The following is an 18,820-nucleotide window of genomic DNA, read 5'->3' as shown; positions in this document are numbered from 1 at the left end:
CTGTGGCCGTGAATTGTGTAGCTCTGATGAGGAATCCTTGACATGAGGTTGGAGCCAGCCCATGACTTATCTACTCGCTATTATGAATTGTGACAGGTCATAGTGTTACCAAGTGGGATTGTATTGGCTGTTCGTCAGTGAGAAAAACCTTTAAAATGACATAATGGACCAGGAGACAGACTTGCAGGTGAAAATGTTTTAGTTTTAATGTGTTCCAGGCCTGGATAACATAATAGGAAAAAGTAAAAACTCACGAGAATTAGTCACTCTTCAGGCAATCAAGGCAGCTTCTCCCAATAACTGCATCTGCATAGATAAGTATTTTCAAATACCGGTATGTCACAGTAGAATAATATGCACCTTCTGTGGGACTGAGAAGGTTACAAATACAATGTAGCATAAATACTATAAATGTATATTGTTACATCACAAATACAATGAATGTGTGTTACTCTGACAGAGGCTGCTCTGTCACAGACAGGCCATAGTAACAGCCGTTTGGTATACACTTTATCCAGTTCTGATGACCTTGCTCTTGAATACATGTATGCTGCCTGGATAATTATGAATAGTTTATGGTAATTCTTAAGTTCAATAGTGCATCCAAGTGTCACAACTAGAAGGACCCTTTACTGTGGCTTTGGCGATTTCCCTAAAGGAAGGTTATTAAGAGAGATTTAACATGATTTGACAATATTACACATTTTTACATTATATTGTTTTATATTATATGGTTAATTTTAGTGTGCAAGTGTTAACACTCCCATCGCCCAGGACAAAGTACTTTGTCCTTTCTATTAGTAACGTCCGACGCCCAGGACGAAGTATTGTCCAAAAGACGAAGATTATTGATATGAGAACGGATCGCATGGCTCTATAGCCCAGGCGCGCCTGCTGGGCAATCCTCGGTGACGCGCAAGAGTCCGCGGTCCAGTCGCTAGTCTCGATAGATTTATTCTTGTCTCCCGTTTTTGTCGATCGACTCTAGAGTGGTGTGGCTATTGTTAGCTGCTACACACACATCAACAACTTCCGCCGGTCTGTCCGGAAAAGGGGTCCGTGTTTATAAATCGAATGGGCGCTATAATGTAATGGATTAAATAACCCCGGGCAATTAAAGTGTTAACAAGAACATGCTGAGACCCTTTTGCCACATTACACCAACTAGATTTTTTTGGGGAAAAATGTCAAGTGGCATTTCTTCCTCAGGCTAGTGGGAATATGCGTGCACAGTTTCACTGCAATAGGATGCTGCGTTCATGATTTGAGCAATTTTGTACAAAACGGTCCACTCCTGAAAACTTTGGAAGCCAATCTTAGCCAATCAGGATGGAATATGAGAAATCAAATAGACCAGTCTTGATTACATGACTATAGAGATCTTGTGTACCGGCGATTAGAGTGAAATTTTGATAAAATCTGAAGGAGTAATATCAAAAAATGTGGTGGCACTATAAAGAGAAAAAAGAAAATACAGGAGAAAGGTTTTTCCTTTGCCTCTAGGGAGTGTGCATACAAAGTTTTACACAGATTTGTGCAGTTCAGTGGCGCAGCCAGAAATGCAGTCCAAGATGGGCCTGCCGACAGATAGCTGGGCCATCATGCACGCGCTCGCGACGGCCAAAAACCGAGTATATCGCCTTTATTTGCCGTATTTTCGGTTCTATTTCGGGTTATATTGCCCCCAGAGTGACAGCCAGGCAATTCTTATTTTTACCTTAAGTTAACAAGACAGCCAGACCCGCTGGAACGCTTCAAATACTGTCTCACTCACACACACACACACACACACACACACACACACACACACACACACACACACACACACACACACACACACACACACACACACACACACACACATACACACACACACACACACACACATACACACACACACACACACACACACACACACACACCGTTAACCCGGTCGATGCCAAATTTTGCACACACACTCTCTGGATGCCAACGATGAACCTCTGCCCCAAATTTTCCAGAATGGCTTGTTTTAGCGCCACCAGGAGGCTGACTTCTGTAAAACACATTTTTTTATATTAGTCCTCCACATTCTGTCCAAAAATCCCGCAAATCGTTACACAATATCTCTATAGTCATGTGTTCAAGACGGATCTGTCCGATATTTCATATTCCATCCTAATTGGCTAACATTGGCTTTCAAAGTTTGCAGGATTGGCATAATCCACAGTTATTGTCACCGCGACCTCCTCCTCGAGAGTATTTTTTTAGTTTATCTGATTGTTCGGCGACAGGCTGCAGTGCAGGTCACTACCGCGGCGAACGAGGCAAGCTACGGGACCACTAGTTCGAGAACGAGAAAGATAAATGAAACAAAAAGTAAACATTTCCACATGGCTGCAGACCGCTCGTCTCACACTCTCAGTGTCCTGAGGAATGTTGCCTGTGTGAGCAGGAAGTGGAAGTCTTGCTGGGAGCCCGGGAAATGTAGTCTTTTGCACACGAATAGGCCAGTTATTGCCTGGTTATAGGATGGAGTATGAAAAATCTGAAAGACCCTTTTCGTTTACTGGCTATAGGGAGACTATGTACCAATTTGCTTGGACAAAATTAGTAGGTGTACTGTCAAAAAATGTGTTTTGCAATAATTGGCCTCCTGGTGGCGCTATAACAGGCGGCAGGCCCATGTGAATACTTTGGGGCAAAGGTTCAGCTCTGGCATCCTGGGAGTGTGAGAGTTTGGCTGCAATCACACACACACACACACACACACACACACGCACGCACGCACGCACGCGCGCGCGCGAGTGCTGGGGGGCTACAGGGAGAGTGAAGAGGTGTAAGGTGGAGTCCGATAGTCTTCGGATTACGGCGGAAAGTTGGGAGTGAATCTGTAGTTTGTTCCACAGTTCGGTAGCCAGGAGGGAGAAAGTTCTGTGATGTGTGGAGCGTTGTCCCATGTGCTTTAGGGATGGTTCAGATTCAGTTTCCCTGTGTTAGCTGATCTAAGTGAGCGGGAGAGGTTGGAAGGTTCAATCAAGTTTTGCAGGTATGGGGGTGCCATGCCTTTGGCTACCTTGTAGACCTGTCATCATCATCATCATGTACTTGATGCTGCAGGCAATGGGAGCCAATGGACGGAGCAGAAAAGGGGGGAGACATACGGTAGTGGTTCTTTCACATTTGTGGGCAGAAGTGAAAGCGGTTATGGAGGTGCACTGTATGAGGCCCCTCAATATGTGATTCGGATTCCATTCCAATTTGGGGTTCATTGCATTCACGGTATATGGCGTTTTGTTTTTTTGTTATTGGTGGTGAGACCTGTAGCCACTTACAAGCAACCAAAATGACTGTATTCAGATTATACTTTTTTTTTTTTTTTTTACTACGTCTTTAACTTTGCATCACAAGTTGCATTCAGAAGTACTTATGCTTCACATGGAGACCCTGAACATTGTAATAGATCTGCTTTCTCACCTAGCTCTCTCCTTTGACTGTGTGCATCATACAGAACAACACACGTTATGACATTCATCCATTGTAGTCCAGTGAGTGGAAGGCTAGGCACGGAGAAAACATGAATCTGTCCTGAATTACTGAATATGAATCTTTTGTCACCAATTGTGTTCTTGGGACTCGGAAAAAGAGAGAGAGTTCAGGGTGTATTTTATTGTTGTAAAAGGATGACCAAATGTTCCATTGTGCTCTCCAGCTAATGTTAAAGATATGCAAATCAGCCCAGAGTCTTTATAAATTGAAATTTTCAAACGTGCTGACAGTTCACCCAGTGAAGCATGATGATCATTATACAATGGACTATAGCATTATTACATGGATTATGGCTGCGGAATGCTATTATAGATAGGCTATCTCTCTCGCTCTCTCTCACTCTCTCACTCTCTCACTCATTCATTCACGCCCCCCCCTCCCCCCTTTCTAAAACCCAACCGGTCAAGGCAGATGGCTGCCCACCTAGAGCCAGGTTCAGCTTGTGGTTTCTTCCCATTAAAGGGGAGTGTTTTCCTTGTTGTCATTGCCAACGTCTTGCTCGTGTGAGAATTGTTGTGATGTGATGCTGTATAAATAGAATTGACTTGACAACACTGTCTTCAACTTTGGCATATACATTTACATATCAGGGATGTCCGATATTGGCTTTTTTTGCGATATCCAATTTCCCAATATTGTCCAATTCTTCATTTCCCATATCAACCCATACATAATATATGCAACCTTTTTTTCACCCAAACTAATGTCAGGTAACAACATCGCAATATCTCCTGTCGTGGAATTAACCAATTGTGCCTAATTATATTGTTCATAAATGGTTCAGGTTAAAAACTACAGCAGGGTAAAAAATATGGGTGGCCGCATACCGTGATGTAAGCAACACAGCTGCATACCGTGATGTAAGCAACACAGCTGCATACCGTGATGTAAGCAACACAGCTGCATACCGTGATGTAAGCAACACAGCTGCATACCGTGATGTAAGCAACACAGCTGCATACCGTGATGTAAGCAACACAGCTGCATACCGTGATGTAAGCAACACAGCTGCATACCGTGATGTAAGCAACACAGCTGCATACCGTGATGTAAGCAACACAGCTGCATACCGTGATGTAAGCAACACAGCTGCATACCGTGATGTAAGCAACACAGCTGCAGCGGAAACCTACAAAAATAATAGGGTTTCATGTTTAAATGAAAGGTTTTACTGAAATATTGGACTTCGACAGTTAACCTAACCTCATTTCACTTCGATAATTGCTTATGGGTAAGCGCTATCTGTGTGACCACAGAAGTACATTCATATCCTTGTGATGAATTTGATTTGTCGTGCTTATCGCGTGAGGTGACGTGACCTTGATCCATCCCCGAGGTGATATAATCCAATGCCACGCCACCCCACGCCATTCTATCGCTTCTTCTGCTGTAGAACACAACATTTGTCTTACCACTAGTTACTGAAAACTTCATCCCATTATGACGAGGCCCGCCTCGTATACATCAGGATTTTTCACAGCTCTGGTATAGGATTTCCTCACTTATACAAACTCAACGTTTTAGTCCAGGTTGGGATTTTCGACCAGCTGTGAGCCTTGTCAAAAGAAGGACAACAATAACAACACACAGAGCAGCGCGGAGGCTGCGTTGACACTACTCGAGCGGGCCGTCCCACTACTCAGCTTCAACCAGGCCGAGAGGCTGCGTCTTTTCACCCGTCCTCAGTCACTACTCGCTGTGTGACGCCGCCTACCCGCCGCCGCCTACCCGCCGCCGCCTACCACGTCAGGGTTGAGACTGCTGGGGCCGGAAGGCCCCACAGCCCCGCCCGCGACACCCCTTCCTTCCGTTGGCCACCACTAGAACGCCCACAGGTCGAGTGGGCCGAGGAGGTGGAAGCTGGTTGATAGAATGGCGAGGGGTGGCGTGGCATTGGTTTATATCACCTCGGGTGGATCAAGGCACGACAAATCTAATTCATCGTGAGAATATGAATGTACTTCTGTGTTCACACCATGAGATGGCGCTTACCCTGACACCTGTCTCTCAGGCTAATGGTGAATAGTTGTTTGTTGTTTTGTTTTGTTTTGTTTGTTTGTTTGTTTGTTTGTTTGTTGGTTGTTCATGAAACATTGTCCTTGGGTTTATGAAAGTGGCTATATAAATTCAAGCTATTATTAGCTTGAATCACACATCTGTGAGGAAACATAGCACAACTTGTTGTTTGGATCAGCAGGATATGCAATATATTGTGGAAATCATTGTACTTAAATTTGCATGAGATCAAATAGCTTTCAAATACTGTACCTGTCCTCAGAGAACACTATTGATATTTGAAACAGCCTGTGTACAACATACAATGTGGTCGATCTGCCCACATTTTCCCAGTGCTTGGCAGCTATGTATTTGCAGAGAATTACTTGAGTGGAAGATACCAGACTACCGTATGCATAATGTACAAAGGCTAATCGAAAAGGTTAGACGTGTTTATGAAGAAAAAAAGGAACAATGCACATGTGCTGTACATTATTATTGTATTTAGCAATCCTCTTCCATATTGCATATCACTGGGGAGATATTTATTTGAAGGGGTTAGCTACATTGTTATTTGAACATCACCTCTCATATACGTATGAAGCAAAGTTAAAAAATAAACAGGAGTTTCATGAAGGACAGCTGCAAACATAATAGGACCGGAGCACACACAGAGGATTATGCAAATTTAGATTTAAAACCTGGAAGTATACGCAGTATTATTGTTTAATGTGTTTTGCAAGAACACATCTGGATGATTGTAATACGTTACCCTAAATACTTGGCAGCACATCAGTCTCAAACTGAGCTATAATTACTAAGCATCTAACTATGTATTTAGACCGTACATTGAAAACAAACTCGCAGTTACATTTATTCATATTTCATACATATGCATGAGGACATGCATGGTAACTGAGTGCTATAAACGATCTAATTTAACCTAGTCCTTGAGGATTTCCTCACACTGTAGGCTACCTGACTTTCCTTGAACAAAGATATTTTCTTAGCACAGAAAATAAAATGAAATATTGAGAATGTGAACAATATGACCTGGATCTACTTTTCCTTGTGTAAATATAACTTTTTAGAGTAGATTTGTACACATGTAGGCCGCTATTCAGTCTTAATCGTTTCACCATATTAAAGTGTTTAGAACAGTGGTTCTAAACATTATTATTCAGCATCTGAGCCACAAACCACCATTTGATGAGTTTTAGTGTCTCAGACCCAAAACTAAAAATATTTTGTTGTTGTTGGATAAGATTTTTATATGGTACCATAGGAGAAATAACAGCAAAATGTTGATCAAAATAAAAAAAACACACCCGTGTGAACTGAGTGGTGCAACTACACATTTATTGTTATAGTGACGTCACATACTAACCATATAGCTGGGTCTGAATTCGTTAAAATCGTAACGAGCAACCATTCTCGTTTTTTTGGTTGCTAACCATAGCAACCATGCTCGTTTTTTTGGTACGAACAAACACGGGTACACGGGTACAAAGCCAGTTGTTGGAGTGGTTTGCACCACTCAAAAACATTCTCTATAGTGTAGACATCTATCTATCTATAAATGCACCCACCAGCTTCAAATTGGACACACGCGTGCCACACCACCGCAGGGGGTGCACTGCCCGGTGTCAACAGGGCCCTGCCCAGGGTCCATATATGGAGCTATAGCCTCTTCTGACATCATTCTGACGTCTGCATATACTCCATATTTGGGCATGCCTGACAAAGAACTCCATATATGGGCATAAAAGGGACGCAGACATAATATCTGGGTGGGGCATGCATTTCCAACTTGCATCGTTCCAAGTAGGCCAGTGCCCAACGGGCACCGCTGTAGAGGCTCCAACGCATAATATCTGGGTGGGGCATGCATTTCCAACTTGCATCGTTCCAAGTAGGCCAGTGCCCAACGGGTATTGCTGAGGTGCCACGGACACCGCTCTAGTCTTGTAAATTAAGTAATTCAGATGTTTAACAATAATCTAACTGTAGAGGCTCCATGGGCACCGCTTTAGTCTTGTAAATTAAGTAATTCAGATGTTTACCAATAATCTAACTCTTGAGAGCGTACAATGAAACCAAATGGATCCTTAAGGGTCCATTTGGTTTCATTTTACACTCTCAAGAGTTAAAGATCTTGAAGGGTCCATTTGTTTACCAACTCTACATCATTTAGCTCGAGACCACCTGGAAACCCCTCAAGGACAATTTACAATTTACAATTTACAATTTAGGCATTTAGCAGACGCTCTTAATCCAGAGCGACTTACATTAGGCAAGAACAAAAGTATGGGAATACATCACATATATAAAATGCATTTATCAAGAAACATGCGTAAGCTAAGAACGTAACTAGAACATATATATATAATGACACTATACATATTAAATATACATATATACTATACTATGCTATACATATGTACTATGATGTGCTATGACTACATACAATGCAATTATTGTGCTGTCTACATGACATGCTATAAGTCTGTTTCAAATGCTATCTAAGTCTAAAAAGTGCTATCTAAGGGGGTAGGATAAGTGCTATGGGCCATGATGGAGTCTGAAAAGGTGGGTCTTCAGACTACGGCGGAAGATTGGGAGTGATGCTGCAGTTCTGATTGCAACGGGGAGTGCATTCCACAGTCCCCGCACCTCTGGTTGAAAACCACTGGTATAGAAGACGGATTGCAAAAAGCCCTTTGCCATGTGGTGTAATTGAGAAAAGTACATCAATTGTGACACGACTGTTATGGGAGAATAGTTTTTGACAGTGTCACCCATTGTTGGACAGTCCCCAAATACTCAGAAATGTACCCTCTTTGAAAACTGTCTGGATTATGATATAGAGGTTGAAGACCTTGATGTGCCATCTTGTCAGCAAGGTCCCTTAGTTGGAGAAAACCCTGTCAAAGCTGAGTACTAAATATCTCGCATGAAAGCACTCTGTAAGAGCAGACCTCAGTACCATTTGGCTGTAGGCCTACCAATGCCCTGTCACAGCAAACACTTTAATGGAGATGTATATGTTACAGTTACAGCACAAGACACAAGGGCACATTAGAATGGATCTACTGCAAATTAACAATACTACAGTATATACGCATCCAGTCCACTATACCTATATTATAGGTTTAATGTGTTTCAACATTAAAACATTTTACTGAGACTTTTCTTGGTCGTCATTAAAGGCTGTAAGTGTGACACACCAAGCCTACAATGGGGCATCAACAAGTGTCTATGGCCAAAAATTGTATGCACTGTACAATGTCCGGTGTGTACACAGCCATCAGTAGTAGTGAGGTGTCTGTGTTTGTTGCTCACCCAACCCTTAAGAACGATAACGGAGGAGTACCTTTTAGCCTTGTTCAGTCGGGGGAAATTGTTTTTCCTTCTCTTCTGCTTCTAATGCAGGAACAACAATTTTAGATAAGCCACAGCCAGCACATTTTAGCTATAATTCCATATTCTCAATCTATCCCGAACACATATACTACACTAGAGTAAAGTAAAAAATAATGATCTGCGTCTTTTTTTTACACACAGGCGCACAACAGTCTGTGCGATTTGTGCACAACCCATGGCCTGACTGATCTCAGTCAGGCCATGGTCTGTGGTGGGGTTCTTGTATTTGTTTTACTGAGGATAAGGTTAGAAAGTTTTACTGAGGTTTGGTTTAGGAATACCAGGTAGAGACCGTTTCAGATCGAGTTTGCTGTTGTTTTGAGGCGAGTGTTCTGGTATAGCCGACCATAGACCCCGCCCACTCCAGACTGCTTCTCACGCTTCAGCCTGATACTAATCAGACTATTGAGAGCTTGTAGATCTGCTATTTTCACTAATTCTTTAAATGTATGCATGCATTAATTTATTTAAAATGTTATGGAATTTCATTTTATGTTATGGAACATTTTTCTTCATTGTCATTTTTATTGTAGGCCTATTTAAAGAAAATCTGTTGAAATAAAAATAATAATTATGAAACGGAAAAAATGGGGAGAGAGGGATATGTATGACCCATGTCTGGGAACCACTGGTGTAGAACATGCCCTGGCTGCAACGGCCTACTGTCTAGCCATGTGACCCTTGAGGCTGAAGTTATTGTTGGAGCCCTTCATCTGTGTGGGAGACTCTCTGTGCTGTGGATTTAAACAAAGCTTGGGTACAAAGACATAGGCTTTGGGCTTTCATGACCAGTGTGTTAAGTACTGTTGGACATTTTAAAGTTCATTGTGGCTCTCTGAATGTTCATTGTTCACAGCGCCACTTGCCCAAAATATGTTCTGAGAAATCCTATGATGTGATCTTAACAAATCCTAACTGTGAATAAATTAATATGTAGGTGTTTCAGCAACATGCACATGGCTAATGTGTTGAAGCTGGGATTAAAATAGTAAGGTCAATGGGGGGTGTAAAGATGTATTTTATGTTTCGTTCTTGTAGCTGTTCTGCGTAGCTTTGTACTGCACATTTCCTGCACAACCACCAAACCTCTTAGAAAGCAAACTATACAAATGTAATAGTTTTACCAGGTAGGGACTCATTTATTTCCCGATTGTCCTGGCCGCATTAGTCCTCTCCACAGAGAAAGACCTCTATGTAGCTACTGTAATTTCAGCTTTGATTGGTTTGCGGTCACTTTTAGAATAGATGCTGAAATAAATTCAAGTGTCTCCATATAGGGAAAACATAATAGTGTCTTGTCTAGTGGATTGTGGTAAAATGGACAGTGGCCATGCATAATACAATACAGTATGTCACCACTCTATGTCTATGTAATGTATAAAGCCAAAACCACACCAAAGGGTCGGGTCGGGACAAACCGGTTCTTAAGGTAAACCATGCCAATACAACTCCTTGCAACTCAATGAGTTGCATTGGTGTGGTTTACCTTTAAAAACCCTTTGGTGTGGTTTGGGCTTAAGGGTTATGCAGTATGTTGGCCATGTGGGTAGTGTAAGATTTTTTTTTATTATTGTGTGGTGGTCTTGATTACTCTATCTTGCTCTACAGTATATATAGCTTCAAGCAGTGAATATCATGTTCGTTATGTCATCTTCTAGAAACCACTTTCAGAAACCAATCTCAGACAGGGATTCAGTTTGAAAATCTATTGAGAGTAAGACAGGTTGACCTATTTGTTCTAAAACTTCTTTGGTTGGCTTTTTTTTTTTTTGCAACCTTAAGACATGAATCATGACCATCTCCAAGCTCACAGTGAGCGTTGGGAGCGTGTACAGTAGAACTGCTATAAAAAGAAAATACATATACAGTATATTGTTTCCCACTCAATAGGGATGCCAGGGTTTATGCAGGCTTGGCACAATAATTACATCATTTTCTATTGCAATGGGACACATTGTTTTAATTTTTATTATTCATATTGCATATTTCAATTACTTATCAATATCTGTGCAATTTTTGTTTACGTAGCCTAAAAGGCTAACAGAATTACTTTTTTATTTATATGTTTCCATGTTGAATGCCAAAAATCACAAATTAAATTGTTAATCACAATTAGTTTTGTGACGATTAATCATCAAGTAATTAAAATGCCATGATTGTGACAGCCCCCCCTCCCTCCCTATCAACTACTTTTGAATACATAAAAAATGCATTTGTTTTTGTGAAAGTTCGCCCCCAAAAAGGGACGCCAGGGTTAAATATTAAACAGTGTCCTATTTTTATTTTATCTTCCTTCCTACCAGATGCAGCGTGGACAGCCTGGTGTCACGCGTGGCGTGGTTGAACCGGACCACCATTCTGTTTGCGGGCAACGAGAAATGGTCCCTGGACCCTCGCGTGGTGCTGATGGAGAACACCGCGGTGACAGAGTACAGCATCATAATCCAGAATGTGGACGTCCACGATGAGGGACCATACGTCTGCTCCATCCTCACAAACAAGACACCCAAGTCCACTAAAGTACACCTCATTGTTCAAGGTAAATAAAACGAGAATGCTCTCGGGGGCCTGCCCGTTCGTCCGACATTCCATTATTCTGACTATGTGGCCGGTTAAGACTCCGTGTACGGTTCAATGACACGTCACCATGCTCTCACCCATCCATCCCTGCACAGCAGCATCTGTATCATTTCAGATTTTAGCGTTGGCTATTGCGAGCTTGTACATCTGCCCTTTTTGATAAGACTTTATATTTGGTAAACATTTTTTTAAAATATTGAAAGTGTGAGAACTACTTTTATACGTTCATTTTTTGAGAGTGGGCCCGGATCCAAGGTTGCGAATCACTAGTGTCTTGTAAAAATACAAATACGGTAGTTAGTCAATCCCAGTTTTGGTGTTAAGTTAAGGAGTACTTTATAACCAGATTGTAATTGTTTGGACATTATGGGTGGTGTTCAGTGAATATACAGTAGGCCTACATATAGGAAATCCCTGCTTTTGTAACTGGGTGGAATTCACCACACTTGACAACCGTGTGATTGGGAACCGATCTTGGCTAAATTTCAGATTGCTGATATAATTGATTTAGGATACAGCATGCATACTGTACCTGGGTCAGCTTCTGTATATAGGATCTTGAACTTAGCTGCCAGCTAAGTCCAAAAGCAACACACAGCTATAGGGGCTGCCTGTGAAGTCCACATCATTGTAAGCATTTAACACCTGGCAATTAAAAATTAGATTATAATTGTAGGAGATTCCTCCTTTTGTTGAATCATATTTTTTACAATAGGACTACACCGCCACTGACAAAAGGAATATAATCACAAAGACCTGAAGGTCAGCTGATTGCACCACTAGAGATTTGAAACCACAGAGCCTTATTAAAAAAAAGCAACTTCATAAGTTCACGTAGTACAAATTAACCTTTATGCATTACGCTTTGATCCTAATTATAGAATGTGGTAATAAAATTATTTGAAAAACACTGCGGTCACTATCATCTTAGCGGACGAAATGCATCAACACGTGTCCTTCATGAACAAATTGGTGATGCTGAGACCTCATTGAAAACTGTAATTAACGTGGAGCTTTTCTGTCACGCGATATGGTTCATAATGATGTGTTATTAACTCATTACTGAAGCTCAGATGAAGGTGCTTTATACAGGACATTTTTAATCAAGGCCAGGGTGTTATATCTTAGCATTTGCTTGGATAGACATATTCAATTAGATTTTCCTCTACACTTTATCAGTCCTTTTTTCTGACCTTCTGTAACCTCGTGAATTACCTGGATGGTGCTAGCTCATATTTCAAACTCAAAAGGAGCCACACTATTCTTCTCACTTATAAAGCTTAATTCAGTCTTATTACGACAGTGTCGCATGCCAAAATCATCGTGAGGTTGTACTGTAGATTGGCTATTTCCGATGTGGGACACCATCATAGGACAATGTATCAATTGGGCTCACGGCACGTTCTTATGATACACCAAGAAAACAAGCAACAACAGAAAAGTGCCTTTTCTATGCAGGAAAGATCCTTCTTAGAGTTCGCCTGCTCCAGGATTGACTGTGAATGTGAAATTGTCAGATTGCCTCATATAAAATATCTCAGTAACCAGCAAACCACAGGTATTACCATACTCTTTTAAATGTGTTGTAATATTTCATTTTGGGCTGAGACATAAATATTGTTCCTATAAGGAGCATAGTGAGTGCATGCTACATCAATTTAGCACACTCCCTTGTTCACCACCCACTGGGCTATTTATGCATAGTTAGAAATGATCAGTATGGCTATTATGCAGCTATTCAGTTTAATGAAAATATATCACCAGGTTTTAATCTGTTGGCGTAGGACGAGCCTCATTGTTAATAGTAAAGTTTAATCTGGTGAAGACGATATCAAAGGCCCCATTTCCAAGGCATAATGTAAGAATGATACTTCAAAGTTTGTCACCAGTTTTGCAAGAAATAAATAATTCTTAAACTTAGTTTTATGTCTCTGCTGTCTGGAAGAAACCGCCTAACACTAAAACGTTCATTTTTCAGGAAATGAAAAAACATCCATGCAGCTCAAGTGGAGGTTTTTGTCAAAGCACTTTTAAATTATTTTCATTGGTTAAATGTTTTTTAACCAACACACAGACCTTAAGGGTGGACAATTTATTTAGGGTTTGCAACAGGCTATTTTCATATACAGTAAGTATTACTGTATTTGAGGTCAGAAAAAACGTAATAGTGTGACAAATATGTCTTGCAGAATGGAAGCGCTTCCGTGGTCGCATGATGTATAGTTTGTGTCCGTCTGATTGTAGATACAGTACAAGAGTTCAAATACAGTGAGCATGAAGTCATGTAAATGACATTGCCTCTCAGCTCGTTTGTTGAGCGGATTCCCCTCTCCTGGTGGGAGGTTGCATACATTTGTGTCACACTCACATGCGAGCTGTGCCTGAGTACAGTATAGAATCCCACCTTAACCCATTCAGGCCTGACGTCGAAATAAAAAAAAAACGTTCGCTCTGAAAGAATATTTATTCAAAGATTTGTGCCGCATTTTTACGATTTAAAAAAAATAGCAGACCTACAAGTTCATAGCGCGCCACTCGGTGGCGCGCTATGAGCTTGTAGATCTGCTATTTTTCAATACCTAAAGTATAACATAATGCTTAGTTAAAACACCAAAAGGGGTTCCCGCCCAGAATGGGTTTAAAGCTATAATATGACACACATGCGTCCTCAGGTCTAAATGGGTTAATGGCTATGAAATATAAATTCCATGGGGGTGTTAGTGTTCCTCTGGTCCCCATAGACTCTCCCAAGCCCTCTTCTCTCTAGCACCACTGAAATGGAGATCCGAGTTGAACCTGAACACAGAGAAGGACTCTGGAGGCTAGCATCAATCAGCCCAGTGACCTTGTCAAGTGATACCCGCAGGAATATAGGGCTTCTATGGTGACTGCACAGAAAATCCAGACCGTCTGCAGTTAAGCAACAGTGTCAGAAAGAATACCATCCAGGAATGCGTTGTAATAATGCATATAGCCTATAGAATAATGCTACGGTTATTGCAGAAGTGGTAGTTAAACTGACTCAATGTAAGCTTGCTCTGCTCTGTATAAGAACATGCCTGCAATGGTTGCCTTTTTCCCCCTTTGGATCGTGAAAGTCTATAGCCTAAGTCTAAATATTGCATCTACATTACTTCATAGTTCATAACATACACATTTATTTTTAACAGCTGGGATTCTAATTTACTAATACCTGATACTAGCAAACTTAAAAATGGAGTGCCGTTTTTCCACCCTAAAACATGATCATCAGATATTATTATTTTGTAAGGAGGATTTTTTTTTAAATGTGTCCAGTGTACATTGTTAAAATGTCATGTTTATGTGGACACATGCACCCACCAGTTTATTAACACCTTAAGGGCCCGGGCCTATGTAATCCATTAATAAAATGTGCCCATCGTTTATAGCGCCCGGACCACTTTTACCAACGGACCGGATGTTGTTGTGAATGTCTGTGTAGCAGCTAACAATAGCCACACCACTCTAGAGTCGATCGACAACAACGGGAGGTAAGAATAAATCTATCGCGACTAGCGACTGGACAACGGAGGGCCGTCAAACACAGGATATTTTTTCATAATTAGACGGGATGATTTAGATCGCGAGTTATGAATGTTTTAAGATTTTCGTTGTCGTCAGCTAAACAGGCAGGGAACATTTTCGATGACGTGTCACTGTTGTGCAACACCGAGGATTGCGCCTCTAGGCTGTAGAGCGATGCGATCAGTTTTCATATCACTCATTTGACGGAGATTAATCAATCTCCGTCTCGGGCACATGACTTGAACTTCACGGTGATCTCCGTCCTGCGCCTCCAAGGTATATGCCTGGTTTGCCTGGTGGGTGGTGATGGGTGGTGAATTGATCCACCTGACTTCAGCCTCCAGGAAGAAACCCTAAATACAAAGGGAAGATAGTACTATTGTGAAACAGCTGCATTTCAACTACTCTTACCCTCTTAGCAACTATAAAACCTTTACGTCACTATTCTGGGGGTGAAAATCTGGGAAACAGGAGGGGGCCTAGTATAGAAACCTGGGGGACTCCAGTCAACTAAGTATACAGGGTTCATGTGGATATTGGATAACTCAAACTTCAAAATGTAGTTAAATCTGAACTGATGTTTGGCAGACTGACAAGCATTTAAATACATAATGAACACTCAAGTAATTTAGTTCAGGGTCATTACCTTCATGATCTCTTCTCTCCCACACAGTCTTTAACTTCTTGCACATGCCAGGGTAAGCTTAGATTTTTGTCTGCAGTGTTTGGCATCATTTTGTTATATTGCAACGGTTGCACTGTGTGCAGCTTGTTAGGGAACTTGCTGCAGAGATATGAAACGTTTTCATAATTTAGTATAGATCTGTCTAAGTTAAGAGAAACTGTATGGTATAGCAGTGGTTCTCAAAGGGGTCCTTGCAGGGGGAGGCGTCCAGGGAAATTAGTTAATCCATCCATCCATCCATCCATCCATCCATCCATCCATCCATCCATCTTCAACCGCTTATCCGTAGTCGGGTCGCGTGGGCAACAGCTCCACCATAGAGCTCCAGATTTCCCTCTCCAGAGCAACATTAGTAACTTCCTCCGGGGGGATCCCAAGGTGTTCCAAGGCCAGTGATTCGATGTAATCCCTCCATCTCATACATTTAAATTAATACATTAGTTAATATATAGCATACAAATCTGTTTAACTGCTTTAACCCTATACATTGGATATTTGAAAATAGCCGATCTACAAGCTTGCATCGCGATGTGACACGTAGTGGGCTTGGTTTATTTATTTATATACATACAACACGCCCACTTCACCAGCACACACCAGCACCCACCATCCTGCCGACAATATTCATACACAATTACACTGTTACACTGCGTATAGGCTACACTATATTGTGGTGTTAATTTTAGTCGGATATTGTATACAAATGGTCTATTTGGTATTTTGTGCTCCCTCAGAGTTGAATTAATGCTTGTTACTGTGTGTTACTAATGTTCAAAAATGAGACATACTGTACATTCTGCACATGAGTGTGCAATTAATCTATTTCAAAAAAGATCACTGTAACTGATGGATTCCATTCCAGATGCCATGAACGGGAAAACGAGATTGATTTGATTATGCACAGGTAGCCATAGACGGGAAGATGATATTTGATAAATGAGCATGAATCCATACTTATTCAAAATATGTTTACCTTATTTTAGCTTCCGTCGCTAGCCACGCTAGCCACACTAGCATCCATGGTAGAAACAGCCAGAATCCAAAATCCTCCGTTCACGCGCGTCTTTAGTGCTTTTAGGCTTTTATGTTCAGAGATTAATAAAACAATAATTTGAGCTGCCGCTAACCATATCAATGAATCGCTCGCTAAAACATACTATAACACAGCTTTTCTTTTTCTTATTTTGTGCATTTCCCTATCGTAACCGGCATTTAAAGTGTTAACTCATTGACTGCCAGAGTTAAAACATTGTCTATATCTGCCCAGTGCCCAGCCATTCAGGGTGTTTTCACGAATAATATTATAATATTATTCTTCAACGATCCACCTGCCGATCGCTTTGAAAGAAGCAGTATAGTCTTGTAGAGTCGGGGGGAAAAAATGTGCCGCCACAATAATCCGTTCCATAGCTATCTTTTTCAAACAGTGTATTTCATTTTACATTGAAACACTTGAATGATTTGAAAAAATATATAAATGAAATATTATATTTCGATTTCTGTCAAATATGTCCTTACTGCTACAATGCTACCATGCCAAGTTTCTCTTCTCTGACTTTCCAAAAGGGTTGTTCAGAGTGTTTGAGATACAGCATAATGTTATTTATTAGTTATTACTGCCACCAACCAGCCAGGACATTTTCTTTACTGCTAGCTGCTTCTGGCCTTCTGTGTGCTTGCAAGAGTGGAAATGGAATCCACAGTACTCTCAATACATCAAGAAAATAGCCCTCTTGCCGAGGGTATCAAATTCACAAGGGCCATACTGACAAATCCAGTCAAAATAATACCACATAAAGCATTGGACATTCAATTATTAATTGTTTTCAACTGTCATCTATTTAGACACAATTTAACGATGCCAGATGACAGACGGACGGACGCACACACACGCACACGCACACACACACACACACACACACACACACACAGCCCTGATGATCACCAAATGTATTTTGCTGGGTTATGGTTAGGATTTCAGGGGCAGTCAACCAACATTTGCCAACATGAAGTACAGATTTTCAGAACATCATTTGATCCATTCATTGGCAGAGATCCACGTTTTCCCTCCTGACAATTCTGGTGTTATGACATGCCTAGAACGTCTGTCTCATGCATGTTACACCCTCATGTGTGAACTTGCTATAGCTTCCATTGTGTGTCTTACGCCCACACAAATTATCCTGAATACTACTGCATGAATTGACGTAGAATGTGCAGTGCACCTTCATGCTCTGCGGAGGATGGAACCTGATGATTTTGGTGATCCATGACATTTCCTCTTGTACCACACGTTTGCACAATAAATGAAAAAATCGACTGGGCGGATTGATTGCCATGTAACTTGCTGAAGAAATTCATGCTCCCCAGAGGATGAACCCTAATCCTTTAAGTGATCAAATGGCCAGTCCTCTAGCACCACACTCGGGCCAAAATGCCAATCTCTACTTATGTTGGGTGGCCCCGTGCCCTTTATCCTATAGCGACAGCCCTCCCAAGAGTGCATGGTCCTGCTACTAATGCAACATGCTATTGATGGATCATACATTGCTCAGTATCTTCCAGTTGTGAGAAAAAGGATATGAGCCCATCCATTATATGGTATATACAGTAGGACCATATGGTAGCTAATGGTTTTAGCACACTGAACCCATCAATCATTCTCAATCCCAAACCTAACCATTCCATTTCAATATTGAGGACAGAAGAATGAAGCTGACATTGTCCCTGCTTGAATTATTGCATATTTCTAACATTTAAACACAGAACAAAAAAAGGATCATTGCCCTAACTTTTAAATTTTAAATTTTGATATAGCCTTGCTTAATCCATTGAGACCTGGAACACATCCATGTCACGTTAGCGTTAGCGTTTTAAACATTATGTTATAATTTAGCTATTGAAAAATAGCAGATCTACAAGCTCATAGCGCGCCACCGAGTGGCGCGCTATGAACTTGTAGATCTGCTATTTTTGAAAAATCGTTAAAATGTGCTTCAAATCTTTCCGAAAATTGTCATGATTTAGAAACCCCTGAATGGGTTAAAGTCTTTACTTCTTTCA

At 41.1% G+C, this 18,820-nt stretch overlaps 1 protein-coding gene across 2 annotated transcripts in view; it reads left to right on the top strand.

Moving 5' to 3' along the window:
* The window catches only part of opcml (opioid binding protein/cell adhesion molecule-like), a gene marked incomplete at its 5' end in the record, with an annotated part of 291,631 nt that overhangs the window by 202,138 nt on the left and 70,673 nt on the right, over positions 1-18,820 (top strand). For both annotated transcript variants that reach the window (XM_079508540.1, XM_079508539.1), the window contains one exon: positions 11,250-11,485. In XM_079508540.1, coding sequence (XP_079364666.1) covers positions 11,250-11,485 — 236 coding nt within the window. The remainder of the gene's footprint in view (positions 1-11,249; positions 11,486-18,820) is intronic.

The sequence above is a fragment of the Electrona antarctica genome (genome assembly GCF_951216825.1).
Source record: "Electrona antarctica genome assembly, chromosome: 8".
Taxonomy (NCBI): domain Eukaryota; kingdom Metazoa; phylum Chordata; class Actinopteri; order Myctophiformes; family Myctophidae; genus Electrona; species Electrona antarctica.
The sequence above is the reverse complement of the archived record's forward strand: the minus strand, read 5'-3'. Positions and strand labels throughout refer to the sequence as shown.